This window comes from Podarcis tiliguerta (assembly GCF_965153285.1).
Source record: "Podarcis tiliguerta genome assembly, chromosome: 2".
NCBI classification, from domain to species: Eukaryota; Metazoa; Chordata; class Lepidosauria; order Squamata; family Lacertidae; genus Podarcis; species Podarcis tiliguerta.
In genome coordinates this window covers 13562095-13581081 of record NC_139535.1, presented here as the reverse complement: position 1 = coordinate 13581081, position 18987 = coordinate 13562095, and the positions used below count along the sequence as shown (strand labels likewise).

General features: G+C 43.4%; 2 protein-coding genes across 4 annotated transcripts in view; one reads left to right on the top strand and one right to left on the bottom strand.

Annotated features, from left to right (window-relative positions):
* Positions 1-11656, bottom strand: part of LOC310670603 (zinc finger protein RFP-like) — a 33070-nt gene extending 21414 nt beyond the window's left edge. For all 3 annotated transcript variants that reach the window (XM_083426181.1, XM_083426180.1, XM_083426182.1), the window contains exons 1-6: positions 11516-11656; positions 5891-6319; positions 4380-4475; positions 2158-2388; positions 1206-1228; positions 77-192 (exon numbers count right to left, since the gene is read on the bottom strand). In XM_083426181.1, coding sequence (XP_083282307.1) covers positions 77-192; positions 1206-1228; positions 2158-2388; positions 4380-4475; positions 5891-6310 — 886 coding nt within the window. In that variant the 5' untranslated portion in view covers positions 6311-6319; positions 11516-11656. The remainder of the gene's footprint in view (positions 1-76; positions 193-1205; positions 1229-2157; positions 2389-4379; positions 4476-5890; positions 6320-11515) is intronic.
* Positions 1-18987, top strand: part of LOC310670491 (zinc finger protein RFP-like) — a 94495-nt gene that overhangs the window by 56530 nt on the left and 18978 nt on the right. The window lies entirely within an intron of this gene.

The window sequence follows — 18987 nt, the reverse complement described above, 5'->3', positions numbered from 1 at the left end:
TGGACTCGCAACGGGATAAGATGAGGTATATTTTCAAACCCATTTTCCAGAAGTTAACGCAATGACCCTTCGTTACCTTTGAATTCCTTCATGGTGGTCTCCAGGAAAGGATGCATTTTAGAGAATTTCTCGATTCGCTTTTTAAATCCGGGAGGAAAAGCTATTGGATCCACAGCTTTATTTTCATGGCACCTAGGAAGAAGCAAACAAATTTTATTTGCAATTCATATCTTTGTTCCCAAGTCTCGTATCAGCATTGGGATGAAGAAGAAAAGCAGAAACAGCACAAATGCAGAAAGCGAAAGGAGGCAGGCAGCAGAATCATCTGCCCAATTACAAACACCTATTATACACTGAAAAATTTTCTATCATGAAATATAAGAAGAATAAAGGAGAAGAATAAAGAGTTAGCTTACATATACTTTTCATATAAAATTTGCAGATGAGATAAAATTATGTATATATATTTTGGTCAATAACCAGTAGAGAAGATAACAGAGCAGATACAACACGGTAATATGTTAAGTCTACTATTAAATGTAGAGTTAAAAACAATGTAAAATGTTTAAGTATAAAATAATTACATTAAAATGTAATTTTAGATTTTAACTCATTTTTTTTCAACTTTATTGTCAATATATAAAACAATATTTTCAAACAACCTGCCTATATTTTAGATGGAGACATTGGTTAGCATACCCTGTGTAAAATTATAGCTAGGTCAGAAATGCCTAAAACCTAAGGTAAATTGATTTTTAAAATGCTGAATATTTTCCCAAAGCACAGAATGTACATTGCATCTAATAACAGTGTCATCTTACCTTGGCTTTTGACACCTGGGATATGTATATTAGGGTTATTTTGAGATTGTTGTAGTCTGCCCAAAAAGTGAAGGGCGAGTAAGAAATCTAATAAATCACCATCATAATGTGCTCTGAAATAAAGTTTACAATAGGCGGAGGAACACCATCACTTCTTCCCCTAAAATAAACCTTTTATGTGCATCCTCTGTTCCCCAATACAAAAGTTTTCCATCAAAGCTACATCACAAAATTTCAGAAAATTTGCAATCCAATGAATAACTGGCATATATGTCTGTGATCCGTGAATTAGATTGGCACATGGTTTTAAGTGAAGCAATCTAAGCTCTCTTCGGAGAGACAGGAGATGCATATCAGCCCACTGTGCGTAACAAAGCCACATACCTTTGCAAGATGCTTCTGATATCCTAGAAGGGAAGAGAGAGAATAATATTAATTCAGCCTCTTGCACCAGTCCCCTCCTACATATCGGACAGATGGAAACTTCGCATCGCATGGTCCTATACTTCCCCGATCTCCATTGTCTGCTCACTAAGCTGCAGATTCTTCTGATTATTTGAGACGGAGGGGGTGAAAACTTGAGATAGGGTTGCCATACTGCAAGAATTTCGACATTAATTGAGCTTTTGGGGGGCAATCACCCTCTGACCCCAACACGCACCCCACACACATACAATTTAAAAAACTACAGAAACCCAGACATTTGCTTTCAAATTTGAAAATCCCCCTAGGTGGACATGTAGGCCCCCCCAAAAGAGGACATGTCTGGGATTTCCCAGATGCATGGCAACCCTGGCTTGAGATTAACAGAGGAGCTCTCTGCCCCACAACCTCCCCCAGTTATGCTTCTTCCTGAAATGCAGACAGATGGCACGCCTGGGATCTTCTGCCAACTGCAACTGATCCCAGGCTATGCTCTGCTACATGCTCTCACCACTGGTGCCACCAGCCTGAAAGCAGTTGTCAACTTGCTACCGCTCATGATGTATATTGCTCTACACACAACAGCGAGGGCATGTTTGAATTGGGTAGAGGGAGAACTCAACTGGCCAGGTGTTGCTGGTGCCATTGCCAATGCTAGCACAATAACTCCCTGGATCCATTGTACTTTGGCTGGCTTCATCCATACTGCAGGAGCGGCTTTGCCTGCAAATTCCACCCACTTCTATCAAACCTGAATCATGCAGTTTGATGAAGCTCCAAATCACAGTTTTGAACAAAACGTGTGGCCAGTGCACATCACTACTATGAATACTTCTATAAACCAACAGAGTGGTTGGGAGTACAACCCTTACCCGCAGGACAACCTGGACTATTTAATTGTGCCAACTCTTACCTGCAAGAATTCAGTCGCTGGCTGTTTCTGCTTCTCCTCTAGCTCCTTAATAAGGTCATCAATAGAGGACATTTCCTCAGAGAGTTTTGCAATATGTTGGTCTCCACAGGATTTAATCCCTTCGTCCAGTTCCTTCAGTTGAGCCAGCAGGAGGCGCTCTTGTTCTTCCAGAAACTGGTGCAGTTGCTTGAAATCGGCCATGATTTTCTGCCGCTCCGATTCCGTCCGCTTCTGTAATGAGAAAGTCAGAGCCAGTCAAATATATTTAGGTGCTTCCCTGATTTCACGTACGCAAACTGACTGGGGCGGCAGTTCACTTCAGCACTGGCAGCGGGACAGCGCTTCTTCCACAATTGAAGAGAGAAGGCAGACTCCCTTAGGGGAATCAAGGCAGACTGCATGGCTCCGTTGCACACCCATAATAATGTTAGGTGCGAATTCTTTCTTTCTGATAGTGGAGCCTGGCTAAAGTGGGAAGAAGAAGAAGGGGTGGCTTTGCTGCGTTCAGTTCTTTTTAAAGGATTAACGGGAGAACTGGCCTATTTTTTTCGCTCAGGGGCAGCATTAATTATTGGCTTAGCTTCCAAAGTTTGCATGCCAGCATTGGGTGTGGTCAAATGTGAATGTGGCCACCCTCCTCTCTCAAAGTCACATAGCCTCCTGCCAGCTGATTCCTGTCAATCAGCTAAGGTTTTTGCCTTTTCTACACGCATCCAGTGATCATCCCAATGGCCAGGGAAGCAGCATTTATATTACTATCAGGGTGCTGGGCTATAGGGACATGAGTGGTGTTGTGGTCTAAACCCCTGAGCCTCTTGGGCTTGCTGATCAGAAGGTTGGCGGTTCAAATCCCCAAGACAGGGTGAGCTCCCATTGCTCTGTCCCAGCTCCTGCCAACCTAGCAGTTCAAAAGCACACCAGTGCAAGTAGATAAATAGGTACCACTCTGACAGGAAGGTAAACGACATTTCCGTGCGTCGCTCTGGTTTCCGTCACAGTGTTTGGTTGAGCCAGAAGCGGTTTATTCCTGCTGGCCACATGACCCAGAAAGCTGTCTGCAGACAGACGCTGGCTCCCTCGGCCTGAAAGCGAGAGAGCTATGGCAACCCCATAGTTGCCTTTGACTAGACTTAACCATCCAGGGGTCCTTTACCTTTCCCATACCTGCTGGGCTATGCTTTTCCTATTTCTATTTTTTCTCTTCTCGCTGCCCAAGCAACTTGGATGGGCAGAAAAAATTGTTGTGGGTCGGGTAGATCAGGCATTCAAATGTGGGACTAAACCCAGGACACTGTGTGAGTGAGGCACAGGCCAATTCATGTTTTGCTAGCAAGGTACATGATAGGAGCTGAAGCTCAGAGTTTTCCTGTAAGTTTGCTAGAGAAGACTCTGTGAAAGACACTCCCACTGCCTGCCTGGGTACACTTTTGCTTTCTGCTCTTCATCACTATGCCAGCAACATGAGAGTATCTGCTACGTCTGAGCTCCACAGTGGCGTAGCGTGGGGGGTGCAGGGGGGGCCGGCTGCACCGGGCGCGACATCTGGGAGTTAGGGTTAGGGGGCGCAAATCCACAGGTTAGGAGGTGCAAATCCACGGGTTAGGGGGCGCAAATTACTTGCCTTGCCCCGGGTGCTGACAACCCACGCTACGCCACTGGAGCTCCATGCTCAGGCTCCATTTTTAAGCTAGACTTAAGTATGTCTTTGTAACTGAATTACCATTTTAAGCCTGCCTGACAAACCTGCTGTATCTGTTACTCTTCAGCAAGTACTCTGAGTGTGTAAATGTTATTTGTACTTTTTATGATACGTTGTTATTTTAAGGTTTTAAAAGCGGGGAAACAGCAAGAAAATCCAGCCTGTCTTAAAGCATTCTGGATTACTTAAAGTAAAAGGAGCCTATCTAAGCTTCCCTTCTAAGCTGCAAAATGATGCCCTCTACTGAAACCACAAATGTGAGGAAGGAAGGGTAATATCTAATAAATATACCCAGGGCTTTTTTTTAATCCAGAACTCACCAGAACTCAGTTCCGGCACCTCTCAGGTGGGCACCATTGCCATTACAGGAGAACAAGGGAGGCGTTTGTGGTGAGTTCTGGCGCCTCTTTTTTCCAGAAAAATAGCTCTGGATAAATAGCATCTATTCACATCCCAGCGCTCAGAACTAAGGCCTCATCCTGGAAGTATAAACATACTGGAGCCTCTACAGTCGAGTACCTACCAGCAGCTTCTGGCTTTCAGTCTCCCCACTCAGTTTAGAAGCCAGAATTTCCTTTTTCTGTTTGTTCAGGAATTCCAAATGACCCTGGATTTTACCCTGAAAAAAGGAGGCATTTGAGTTCATTGTTGGGACAGAGATCTTTTTAAAAAAAGGATTTGCAATGTCAGTTCAAGGCTCTTAAGTACACAAAGACAGAGGAGAGTCGAGGACATGGGTGGGGAACCTCAGGCCCAGTGGCTCTGTCTGATATTCAGGCCACCCCGCTGTTCATGCTATGCTTCTAAATTACCATATTTTTCTCTCTATAAGACGCACTTTTCCCCTCCTAAAAAGTAATGGGAAATGTGTGTGCGTCTTATGGAGCGAATGCAGGCGGGAGGCTCTGCTCTGTGCTCCCTTTAAAGAGCTGCACACATGCTCTGCTCACTCTTTAAAGGGGGAACCTTCCTCCCGCTGCCCGGGAGAGGCTCACAAGGCTATCCCATAAGCCAGGACAGCAAGAGGCTATCCCAGAAGCCTGATCCTTCTTGCTGTTCTGGCTTCTGGGATTCAGAATATTTTTTTTCTTGTTTCCCTCCTCCAAAAACTAGGTGCATCTTATGGTCTGGTGCGTCTTATAGAGCGGAAAATGCGGTATTTTGCTTATTTACTTATTTCATGAAATTTAGACACCACCTGATTCATACCCTCCAACATTTCTCCGATAAAAATAGGGACATCCTATTCCATACCCTCCAACATTTCCCCAGTGAAAACAAAGACGTCCCCTCCAACATTTCCGTGATGAAAATAGGAACGTCCCAATTGCAGAAAACAAAACAAACCCTTTAAGCAGTTTATATTTTTTAAAAAATATAAATAAATAAAGCTGCTGTGGTAGCTCTCTCGGCCCTTGGGATGGGGAAAGGAGAAGGCTGTGAAGGTTGCACATTGCAACTCTCCTTCAAACTTTGTACAGGTGTTTGGTGGTGGAGGAACTCTCTCCATCACCCGGGGCGGTACGCTGAGGGGTTGGGGTGAACCGTGCGGCAGCCCCATCAGATGCCTGTACGGACCCCATGCGAGCAGCACCCATACTGACTGTGTGCATGCTCTTCGCCGCTCCACAGCTGGGGGGAGGCAGCGGTTCATCTTGTCACCCCCCCCTCCGGGTGGCACCCTGGGTGGCCCGCCCCCCTCTGTACGCCACTGCAGGGGTTCACAATATTGAGCACATAGCATGAGCCTGTAGTTGGAGGCAGCATGATTCCGCTAACAGTGGCTGGAAACAGAAGGAGGGCAGATTGCGGTTCCACTCAGCTTCCTGCTCCAGGGCTTCCCATAAGCATCTATCTGGTGGACCAGTGTGAGAACAGGATGCAGAATTAGATGGTCCCTTGGCTCCATTCGGCAGGACTCTCCTTATGTCCTTACAGCATTTGCTTGGGATGCTCAACTAGGGTCAAGACACTTAAGGGAAGCAGATGGATGGGTCCCCCGTTCCTCATACCCTCCCACCTTCCATCTCCTACCTGATACGCTTCAAAGGCCTCCTCCTTTGGGATCACCTTGTGGTCCCTGTGCTCCTTGGATTTGTCGCACACCACACAGATGGGGTCTTGGTCGTCTTCGCAGAAGAGTTTCAGGGGCTCCTGGTGTCTCTCGCAAAACCTTCCCAGCGCTTCCGCCCCTCTGGCCATCTGAAGGCTGAATTTCTTGGCTATTTCCACAATGCTGGCCAGTTGCCGGTTGGGCCTGACATTCCTTTGCTGACAAGGTTCGCTGCACTGGGGGCAAGAAGCATCTCTGTCAGGTTCCCCCCAGGCCCGAGTGATGCATGCTTGGCAGAAATTGTGGCCGCAGTCCAAGATCACTGGGTCTTTGAAATACTCCAGGCAGATGGGGCATGTTGTTTCCTCGCAGAGGTTCTGGACTGGGTTGCCTTCTGCCATTGTGTCTCTCTGAAACGGGAACAAAGGCTTCAGTTTCCCTTTTCTCATTTCGCAACACCGGACGGGCAGTTCCCTCCCATTGAAAGAAATGTGTAGATAAACCTTTATTGTGTAGGCAGAAATTTATTTAATTCAATACTAAAATTGGGTTAGTGCTGCAAGTTGAAATGGACTGTTCTCTGAAATTCCAAATGTGATAGCAAAATGATAACAACAATAATAGCAGCATATGGAACCCTAAATAAAGGTAAAGGGACATTTGAATCGGCTAATAAATGTGGGAAACTTTTAGCATGGCAAATGAGAAAAAGACAGAAGTTAAACACTATTACAAATTTGGAAGTTAATGGAAGGATTGTACAAAACCCAGTAGAGATCAGAAAATGTTTTCAGAATTATTTTAAACAACTATATACACAAGAATCCCAGAAAGAGAAAGATATAGAACAATTTGTGAAAACGAATGGATTACAAAGAATCTCTCAAGAAAATAGATTGAAGTTGAGCTATAAAATAACTGAACAGGAGGTGGAGAGTGCCATTCAGAATATGCAATTGGGGAAGTCCCCAGGACAGGACAGACTGACTTCCAGATATTACAAATCTTTGAAAGATTGGTTGATACATCCTTTAAAGGAAGTTTGTAACGAGATATTGGAAGGGGAAAAGGCACCAGAGACGTGGAAAGAGGCATATATATCTCTTATACCAAAGACAGAGGCTGAAAAATTACAACTTAGGAACTACCGCCCAATATCATTATTAAATGTGGATTATAAAATTTTTGCTGACATTCTGGCTAAGAGATTAAAATCAGTTTTAATGGAAGAGATTCACAAAGATCAGGCAGGCTTTCTCCCGGGCAGACACCTGTCTGATAATACAAGAAATGTAATTGATATTTTGGAATTATTACAAGAGAACATTAATACAAAGGCTGTTCTAATTTTTGTGGACGCGGAGAAAGCCTTTGACAATATTTCTTGGAGTTTTATGAAGAAAAATCTCCAGGGGATGGGGGTAGGCCAGCAGTTTGAGAATGGTATAGGGGCAATATACTCAGAACAGAAAGCAAAATTAATTGTTAACAACGTAGTGACGGAGGAATATAAGATAGAGAAAGGTACATGTCAAGGTTGCCCAATCTCTCCACTGCTTTTCATATCGGTCCTGGAGGTCCTCTTGAACATGATCAGAAGGGACCAATTGGTCAAGGGTATACAGGTCGGAGCTAAACAATATAAATTGAGAGCATTTGCAGATGACCTTGTATTGACATTGCAGGAGCCAGAAACTAGTACTAAAAGGGTCTTAGAACTGATTGAAGAATTTGGTCAAGTGGCAGGATTTAAATTAAACAAATTAAAAACAAAGGTTCTGGAGAAAAATCTAACTGAAAAGGAGAGAGAAAGGTTTCAGAAGGAGACAGGTTTGACAGTGGTTAAGAAGGTGAAGTATTTGGGGATTAATATGACATCTAAGAACGGGAACTTATTTAAAGATAATTATGAAAAATGCTGGTCGGAGGTGAAAAGAGACCTTGAAATCTGGTCAAATCTGAAGCTTTCATTGTTAGGTCGTATTGCTGTGATAAAAATGAATGTATTGCCGAGAATGTTATTTTTGTTCCAAACACTGCAAATTATTGATAAAATGGACTGCTTTAAGAAGTGGCAGAAAGATATTTCCAGATTTGTCTGGCAGGGCAAAAAGCCAAGAATAAAATTTAAAATATTAACAGATGCAAAGGAAAGAGGAGGCTTTGCCCTGCCAGACCTGAAAATTTATTATGAATCAGCAGCTTTTTGCTGGCTGAAAGAATGGCTACTTCTGGAAAATACTGATATTTTGGACTTAGAAGGGTTTAATAATGCTTTTGGCTGGCATGCATATTTATGGTATGAGAAGGTTAAAGTGCACTCCAAGGTGGTTGTCACCAATGGAAGCGAAGGCCTTTAAAAAGCTTAATATGGAGGACAAATGGCCGAAATATTGGGAGATTTTAGAACAAGATGGAGAAAAATGGAAATTACAGAGTTTTGAGAAGCTAAAAAATAAAGTGCGTGACTGGCTTCACTATCACCAAATAATGGAGGCATATAAACTAGATAGGAAAGTGGGCTTCCAGGTGGAAAAATCAAAATTGGAAACAGAACTGTTAGAATCCAAAACTAAGACTTTGTCAAGAATGTATAACTTGCTGTTGAAATGGAATACGCAGGACGAAACAGTGAAATCTGCTATGATCAAATGGGCACAGGATGTTGGACATAATATAATGATGGCTGACTGGGAACAGTTATGGACCACCGGTATGAAATTCACGGCATGTAGTGCCTTAAGAGAGAATATTATGAAAATGATATACAGGTGGTACATGACACCAGTCAAGCTAGCAAAAATTTGTAAGTTGCCTGATAATAAATGTTGGAAATGTAAAGAAACAGAAGGTACATTCTTTCACCTTTGGTGGACGTGCCCAAGGATTAAGGCCTTTTGGGAAATGATCTATAACGAAATGAAAAAGGTATTTAAATATACTTTCCTCAAGAAACCGGAGGCCTTTCTCCTGGGCATGGTCGGCCAATTGGTGCCAAGAAAGGACAGAACCTTTTTTATGTATGCCACAACAGCAGCAAGAATACTGATTGCGCAGTATTGGAAGACTCAAGAACTACCCACCGTGGAAGAATGGCAGATGAAGGTGATAGACTACATGGAACTGGCAGAAATGACCGGCAGAATTCGAGACCAGGGAGAAGATCAGGTGGAAGAAGATTGGAAGAAATTTAAGGATTATTTACAGAAATATTGTAAAATTAATGAATGTTAGAACGATGCTGGAGTTTGATTAAGGGGCTTTCTGTAAAAAATGAAGAAGTAAATGGAAAAAATAGTGTAAAAGAGCCAAAATATTAAGATAAGAAGTGAGATGAAAGTAAAAGAGGGAAAGGATTTGCTGATCGAACAATGGAAATGGAATACAAAGGAGGGAGGTACGGGGAAGTCCAGGAAAAGGCTAATGCAAGATCTATTTTGAAAAGTGAAGTTGCTTTTAACCGTTGTTATATTATGTGTTAATTTTTTGTTATGTGTTAAGGTGTTTTTTCTTTATTGTATTTTTGTTGTTGTTGTCTTGTTGTTTCTTTGTCATGTTTGGCTTATATTATACTATGAAAACTTAATAAATATCAATGGGGGGGGAAGGTAAAGGGACCCCTGACCATTAGGTCCAGTCGTGACCGACTCTGGGGTTGTGGCACTCATCTCGCTTTATTGGCCGAGGGAGCCAGCGTACAGCTTCCGGGTCATGTGGCCAGCATGACTAAGCCGCTTCTGGCAAACCAGAGCAGCGCATGGAAACGCCGTTTACCTTCCCGCTGGAGCAGTACCTATTGATCTACTTGCACTTTGACGTGCCTTCGAACTGCTAGGTTGGCAGGAGCAGGGACTGAGCAACGGGAGCTCACCCCGTCGCGGGGATTCGAACCGCCGAGCTTCTGATCAGCAAGTCCTAGGCTCTGTGGTTTAGACAACAGCGCCACCTGCATCCCTTTTAGGGAACCCTAGACAACATTAAAATATAAGCCATGTTGGGCCTAAGAAAAATCTCAAAAGCCCTAATAGGAGGGGTGCTTTTATCAGGCTGCAAGTTTTGGAAACTCTTCATCAGGCAAGATGGTAAACAAAGTGGGAAGAGTTAATTCCTCGTGAGCAAATTAGAAATAAGTATTGAAAATAGCTTCCGAGTTCAGTCCTTATTCGGTTGGTTCAGTGAGCATAGGGAGAGCAAGCAAAGAGCCAGAACCATATCAAAATGAAAGTCAACTTAAAATTTACCCGTGACTAGACAAATGGAGAAAAATCACAAGCATTCATTTGAAACAGTGAAAACCTGATGCAGAACAAACAGCACTTCATATATAAAACACAAGTACAAAACAATGGATTAAGCAATTACAATGGGGCTGCAACAAAACTGAATAGCAGAAACGTATAACTATTTACATCCGCGGTTTAAGGCACCTAATAAAGCATGGATGTAAAATAAAATATAAGGAAGCAATTCCCCTTCTACCCGCCCCCTCCTCTAGTTCAGCTAACTTAAGAGAAGGAACAATAAGTAGGTTTATATTACCCCTAGGATTGGAAGAGTTTAAGAAAAACAAAAAAAACTTCATGGAGTAATGCCTAAATAAAATTATTGCGAATTGGGAATGTATTGATCAAAAAATCCACCAGACTTATTGTGGTCCCCACTGATTCCTAATGGAAGATTGTCCAGGCAAAAATCACCCATGAGGATCAGGGTGGAGGGAATCCGTCCCAATAAATAATTGTATCAGAAGTATAAATGCGTCGAGATGTATAGTTTTTTGATATTTGATTTTTTCCAGAAGCTATCAATGGATGTACAGTGGTGCCTCGCAAGACGAAAAGAATCCGTTCCGTGAGTCTCTTCGTCTAGCGGTTTTTTCGTCTTGCGAAGCAAGCCCATTAGCGGATTAGCGCTATTAGCGCTATTAGCGGTTTAGCGGCTATTAAAGGCTTAAGGGATTAGCGGATTAGCTGCTAAAAGGCTATTAGCAGCTTACTGCCTTAGAAAAAGGGGGTGGGGAGCGAAAAAGAATCGCAAGACATTTTCGTCTTGCGAAGCAAGCCCATAGCAAATTCATCCTGCGAAGCACCTCCAAAACGGAAAACCCTTTCGTCTAGCGGGTTTTCCGTCTTGCGAGGCATTCGTCTTGCGGGGCACCACTGTATTAGTTAATTATGTATGCATTTGTATGTTTGAAAATAAATAAAATAATAATAATATAATAATAATAATAATAATAATAATAATAATAATAATAATAATAAATTGTATCAGAAGTAGAATGAAAAAGGAAATCTCCCCCCCCCAAAAAAACACCCCAAAAACCCACCAAGCCAGCATACCTTTGACATTCATGAGAGATGCCGTATGTCGGGGACGACAGTGTAGCTTAAAGGTTGATTAAGAAGGAAACAAGAATAGGGTATAGAACAGATATGCAAGACGAAGTGCTTTGAATGAACCAAGTTGCCACCTTGCTCCTAAAACAGTGGCTTTTTTTTGTAAATTTACTCACCTTCCTTCTAGAAACACCATCACACACACACACACACACACACCCTGCCCTTCTTTTCTGCTCTTCCTTCTCAAATATCTCCCCCACCTACCTGAACTCTTCTTGTTCCTGTTTTCTCCTTTTTCCGGCAGCTCAGCTTCTTCCCAAAAGAACCCCCTGGAAAGTCACCCGGGGCTGCTCTGCGCCAACCAATCTGTAGCCCTTTGAAATGCTACGTGTGCAGGCAAGAATAGCCTGACCTCAACTGGGGCTTGCTTCTGAAGTGAAATGGCTGGGCTCAGGCTAGAAAGCTCATCCCAGGTGCTGAGCTTGGTGATTGGGAGCAAGATCAGGTTCAGCTGTGCCTTCTGATAAGCGAGGGGGGAAAGGAGGACTGGACTTTGACTCCTCAGCAACTACGGACATCTGCAGGAGAAGATGGGGCAGAAGGTGCCTGCTCTCCACCCCTTTGTTCATTCCCATATGGGGAGGAGGCTGATCACAGAGCAGCTGCGAGCTCTCTCTATCTCAGGAGAACAACCATATTGGTGAGTTAAAGGAGCTTCCCCACCCACAAACCCCACTGTGTATGTTGTTGCAGGGGTGCCAACCTGAATAAAATATTGGGGGCTCAGTAAGCCCCACTCCACATAATCAATCACATGATGTGAGTACAGTGGCATAGTGTGGGGGGTGCAGGGGGGGCCGGCCGCACCGGGCGCAACATCTGGGGGGGGGCGCTCGCACTCGCAGCTCTCTGCCCCTACCTGGCTCGCTCACTCTCTCTCACTGCAGTGCTGGCTGTGCGAATCCGATCCGAGCCGCCGGGTCGCCGCCCACTGTGGAGGGGAGGGTGCCAGGCGTGCGGTGCGGTGCGGAGAGAGCGCGAGGGACTATCTGGGGGAGGGACAGTGCAGCAGGGCGGGGGGGGGGCGCAAATTACTTGCCTTGCCCTGGGTTAGGGGGCGCAAATTACTTGCCTTGCCCCGGGTGCTGACAACCCACGCTACGCCACTGTGTGAGTATTGTTGGCCCAGAAATGGAAACAGGAAGAATTACCGACAAAAGAAGAATGGCAGACAAAATTAATTGGACAAGATGACAGGAAGGATTCGAAACCTGCGGGACCAAAGATTCTCGGAAGACTGGAATAAATATGTGAACTATTTAATAATAATAATAATTAATAATAATAATAATTTATTATTTATACCCCTCCCATCTGGCTGGGTCCCCCCCAGCCACTTTGGGCGGCTTCCAACAATTTTTTGAAAAGAAATATTTGAAAAGCAATTGTAATCAACAAATTATGCTAGTAGGACTACAAGAAGTTTTGTAAGGAGGAAAATATGAAATATTGCAAGGATGGTTACGAAGAGAGTTGTTAGTTAAGATAATTAAAAGTAATAGTGAGATTAAGAAATGTAAACTAAGTGAAAAAGATTAGAAAATTTCCAGATGTGATTGATGTAAGTCTAAAAATTGTATAAGATATGAAATTATGTTAAATGATTGTTGAATATATATATATATATATATATATGCAGGTTTTGGTGTCCTCGGGTGTCTTCCCGTGTAAAAGTTGGGGTGTCTAGGCGACGTTTCGACGAGGTCTCACTCGTCATCTTCAGGCTGGTGCTTTCGGCTTCTTGTTACTGGAACAGAGCAGGATCTCAGTGTTTGAGTTCCTATAAATACTGTTGAGGAGGTGTGGTGTATAGCCTCCAATGTTCTGGGCAGAGAGGAGGTTCCCAGGCTAGTGTGCCTTTTCTTCTTTTGTTCCTTAATTACTTGAGGGATATCTTGGGTGATTTCTTGAGTGATTTCCTGAATCCCACTTAGGTGGGTCATTAGGTGTGGATTAGTTGCTAAAGCCTTCGTGTCTTGAACTCTTGAACTTTGTGAAGAGTTTTTCTGAGAAGATGGCTGTACTGCACTTGGTTGTGCTCTGGCTTGGCTTCGTGTATAGGGGCGAGCTGTGGTTTTGTGGCCTGTGCCAGCCAGATCTGTGTAGGGATTGCAGGGGGGTGCAGCATCCGGAGGTGCCACCCTGGTTTGGCTACTGGATGGTGTCTGTAATTTATCTGTGGAGAGGGTCTGGGTTTGGGTCTGGTGTGGTTGATTGGTGATGGCGTTCTGTGTGCCTCTGGATCTGGTGTCAGATTTTGTGGGGAGGGCTAATTTCCAGATGTCTGGCAAGCGGGATGTGTCGTCACGCTTGTTCATGTTGTGAGGGTGTTTCTCTATCTCGATGGCTTCCATGATTATTCTCTTGTGGTGATGTTCCATGTTAAAGAGCAATTTGGAATCTGCAAAATTAATTTCGTGTCCTGTTTCTTTCATGTGTTGGAAAAGGGAGGAAGTTTTTTCTTCTTTTTTGACGGCATTCTTGTGTTCTGCGATCCGTGCATTTATTCGTCTGTTTGTTTGTCCAATGTACGTGGCTGGGCAGACTTTGCAGGGTATTTCATAGACCCCTTGGTTTTCCAACTGAATTTTATCCTTGGGGTTTCTGAGGATATTGGCTATTTTTTGGTTGGTGCAAAAGGCTGTTTTGATATTGTGTTTATGGCTGTTATGATATTGTGTTCAGTTGGAAAACCAAGGGGTCTATGAAATACCCTGCAAAGTCTGCCCAGCCACGTACATTGGACAAACAAACAGACGAATAAATGCACGGATCGCAGAACACAAGAATGCCGTCAAAAAAGAAGAAAAAACTTCCTCCCTTTTCCAACACATGAAAGAAACAGGACACGAAATTAATTTTGCAGATTCCAAATTGCTCTTTAACATGGAACATCACCACAAGAGAATAATCATGGAAGCCATCGAGATAGAGAAACACCCTCACAACATGAACAAGCGTGACGACACATCCCGCTTGCCAGACATCTGGAAATTAGCCCTCCCCACAAAATCTGACACCAGATCCAGAGGCACACAGAACGCCATCACCAATCAACCACACCAGACCCAAACCCAGACCCTCTCCACAGATAAATTACAGACACCATCCAGTAGCCAAACCAGGGTGGCACCTCCGGATGCTGCACCCCCCTGCAATCCCTACACAGATCTGGCTGGCACAGGCCACAAAACCACAGCTCGCCCCTATACACGAAGCCAAGCCAGAGCACAACCAAGTGCAGTACAGCCATCTTCTCAGAAAAACTCTTCACAAAGTTCAAGAGTTCAAGACACGAAGGCTTTAGCAACTAATCCACACCTAATGACCCACCTAAGTGGGATTCAGGAAATCACTCAAGAAATCACCCAAGATATCCCTCAAGTAATTAAGGAACAAAAGAAGAAAAGGCACACTAGCCTGGGAACCTCCTCTCTGCCCAGAACATTGGAGGCTATACACCACACCTCCTCAACAGTATTTATAGGAACTCAAACACTGAGATCCTGCTCTGTTCCAGTAACAAGAAGCCGAAAGCACCAGCCTGAAGATGACGAGTGAGACCTCGTCGAAACGTCGCCTAGACACCCCAACTTTTACACGGGAAGACACCCGAGGACACCAAAACCTGCATTCCTGTACCCGTGAAAATCTACGAAAGCATATATATATATATATATATATATATCACATGATATGACACACACACTATTTCAATGGCAATGTCCATCAAGGTGGGGGCTGGCCCTCTTAAATATTTTATAGAGGGGTGCGAAGGATACTTCAGCCTCTAGAAGTTGGCTCCTATGTGTTGTTGTAAAAATACAATTGAGGGTCAGGGTCCCCTCATGGGTTGCTAAGGAGCCTGAAAAGTCAGGGGACTACCACAACCGAGAAAAAGAAGAGCATGTGGCAGATGAAGATGATAGAACATATGGAACTAGCGGAAATGACCGGCAGAATCCGAGACCAGGGAAGAGAGCTGGTGGAAGAAGATTGGAAGAAATTTAAAGATCATTTACAGAAATATTGCAAAATTAGTGAATGTTAGAATGATGTTGGATTGAGGTTAAGGGGTTTTTAGCAATAATGTTATGAAAGAATATGCAAAAATGGAATGTTAACAGGTGGAAAGTTAAAGCTAAAATATATTAAGATCAAGACTAAGATAAAGGTAAAGAGGGAAAGGATTTGCTGAATATATAAATTGAATTGGAATACAAAGAGGGGAGGTGTGGGGAGGTCCGAGAAACAAGCAAATGCAAAATATGTTATGAAAGAATGAATTGTTTTTAATTGCTTTATATTTTTTGTATTTTTATTTCTTTTTTATTTTTGTGAAAATCTTAATAAAATATTATTATAAAAAAAAGAAAGAAAACGAAGAGCATGGCAGCATTAAGCTGTCATCCTGTTTATCCCGTTGCAGCTGGGTTCTCCGCAGGTGAGCAGCATAGAACCCGTTACAAAAGTAACTTGGAGCTTTTTATACCTTAGGTTTTGGGTGGTATGAAGTGACACAGGTTTGTCAAATTGCACGTAAAATGGGGTAAAATGGTTAGATTCGAGAGGGGTGCAAAAAGTGAGCACGAGTGCAAAGCAGAGGTGCAGTGCGCAAGAGCGTTTACACTTGACAAGGTTACACTGGTGTGACAATCTGAAGTGGTTTGGGGAGGCAAAGCCGGTAGCCGGGTTTGGGAGAAGGTTTGGGAGCAGTGGGCAGGCTGTTCGCCAAGAGAGGGGAGGAAGAGGACAGAGAAGAGGGGGACCAAGAAGCTGGGTGAAGGGAGAGGAGGTAGGTTGCCGTGAGTGGAGAGTCATGGTAGAGGGCAAAGGAGAGGCAGCAGCGAAGGGGAGAAATTGCAGGCATCGTCTGAGGAGTTTGGACGAAAGGGATGGAGAGGAGGAGGCTGGAAAAGGGGGCTGTGCTGCTTGGGGAGGGGGAGAAAAAAGTGGGGAGAAGGAAAGCCTCCCAAGGTGTGATTCAGAATATTTTTTTTCTTGTTTTCCTGCTCTAAAAACTAGGAAGAATGGCAGATGAAGCTGATGGACTATATGGAAATGGTGGAAATGACTGGCAGAATCCGAGACCAGGGAGAAGAGTCGATGGAAGAAGATTGGAAAAAAAATTAAGTATATTTACAGAAATACTGCAAAATTAATGAATGTTAGAAGAATACTGGAATGAAGTTATATGGTTTTAGCAGAAATGTTATAAAGAATTAAGCAAAAACTGATTGTTAACGGGCTAAAGTGGAAAATTTAAAGTTAGATGGTGTTAAGATAAATTATAGAACAAAAAATTGAGAAAGAAGGAAAGGATTTGCTGAATTAGCTAATTTGAACTAGAATACAAAAAAGGGAGGTGTGAGGAAGTCGAGGAAACAAGCAAATGAAAGATAAAGATATGGAAATTGGATGTGTTTTTAAATGTTTTTGTTCTTTCTTGTTGTTTTGATGTATTGTTTTTTCTTTTTCTTTTTGATGTATTGTTTGTTAAATTTTTTATTGCTTTTTTTCTCTCATACTTTCTTTCTGTAACTATAAAACTTCTAATAAATATTATTTTAAAAAAACAAACTAGGTGTGTCTTATAGTCAGATGCATGCTATGGAGCGAAAAATACGGTATATTGATCTTCTGTCACCTAGATTATATAAGTTATATGATGGGATATTTAACGATGGAATCATCTTGACATTATTCAACCAGGTTTACATTACTGTTATTCCAAAGCCCGGCAAGGACCTGACGCAATGTGCCAACTTTTGCCCAATTTCTTTGATAAACATTGATGCAAAAATCTTAACAGCGATATTGGTAAATAGACTGCAAGGAGTAATATCAACTATTACTAAAAATGACCCAACAGTGTTTATAAAGACGAGACAAGCTGCAGATAACAGCAGGCTGATGAAATATGGTCAGTTTGAATGCTGGACATGGGATCTGGGCTATCGTCCAGACCTCTCTTGGTGATTATTACCCAACCACGGCTCCTGGAATATCCCTGGGGCCATTGCCCCAGTCCAACCTGTAAATTGGAGAAGTTCCAGTCCAAGAAGATCCATGTGTGTGTCAGCTATAAAAACAGATCAGTTCTCTCTTCTGACACTGACTCTCACAGCATCACCTTCACTTTCACCAATGCAAGAAGATCAGACCTCTCCATTCTGAAGGAAATCAGCCCTGAGTGCTCACTGGAAGGACAGATCCTGAAGCTGAGGCTCCAATACTTTGGCCACCTCATGAGAAGAGAAGACTCCCTGGAAAAGACCCTGATGTTGGGAAAGATGGAGGGCACACGGAGAATGTTCTCTGGGGAGGGGGTCTGCTCCTGGCTCAGTGTGGGGCAATGAAATGAGGTTGTCCTTGGATGCAATCAAGAGCCATCTGACAGTAGCAAAACTCACTTGGTTGGGCCAAATCCTTCAAATCAAGGGAGGGGTAGGTGGAAGGAAAGAAGGCATTGGACCCTCTTCCCACCCACCCCATTAGACTTTCTTCCCCCTCCTATCCCAAAAACCTCCCAGCTGTTTTCCCCCAGTGTAGGTTCCTTACATGGGCAGGAAATGTCTGGCAAAAGTGCCTTTGGCAGGGAAGGTTGTATGTGTGATGGGGAAAGGGTTCAGCACTCTAAGTGCCCCCCCCCCCACTTTATGGGGAGTTTGTAACAGACAGATTCTGACATGCTGTGTCACTGCTACCACGTCTAATTTGGGCCTGAGAGTGTCCCTTGCCAAAATAATGTTATGGTATGTGTGGCAAAGGGACGCGGGTGGCGCTGTGGGTTAAACCACAGAGCCTAGGACTTGCTGATCAGAAGGTTGGTGGTTCGAATCCCCACAACATGGTGAGCTCCCGTTGCTCAGTTTGTAATGGGTGGATTCTGACATGCTGTGTCATTGCCGCCATGTGCAGCCACCAATTTCTTCCTTCTCTCTCCTCTTGCCTCCTGTTGTTTTGGGGAACAACATTGCGTCCTGTGCCAAATAATGTTATGGCAAAACATTAAAAAACCTACAGTGCAACCACCAATATCTTCCTTCTCTCTCTCCCTGCCCCCCTGCAAGTTGTCTTGGGGCAAATCTGGATCATGGCCTCCTGTTGTTTTGGGGAACCACATTGTTCCCCTTCTTACTCTCTCTGGGGCTGATGGGATGTCAACAACACTACGGCTCTGCTACCCTGATGTGTAGTTTGTGCAAGTCTGTTGTTGGTAAGGGCTCAACGATAAATAAAACAAAAACCCAAATGAAGCACTGGTTCAATTTGGGACGTGGCATACAAGACTAAACTTACCAATAAAGTAAGTCTGAAGGAGGGTAAAGACTGGCAAATTGCCCTTTCATTGGGAAAAAAGCAAACCTTTTCATTTTAGTTTGGAATAGTGAGGTACAAGAAGTATTCATTCTCGGCAGGAACAAAGACGAGGGCGCTTACAAATCTGAGGTTTGCGGAAAGGAGGTTTCAGTTTTATTGTTCCTGTTTCATTAACACTCAGTGGAGTTTCCTGAGTTCTATATGTGAAAAAGTCCGCAGTTATTTCCAAAGAAGGGGAAATCCGATATTCAGCAATGCTTCTGTTTTGTGTATTTTGTGTTTTTTTCTTTTTGTAGTTTTGTATTAATAATGGCGTTTCCTTTCACTATTTTGTCTTTAACATCCAAACATAA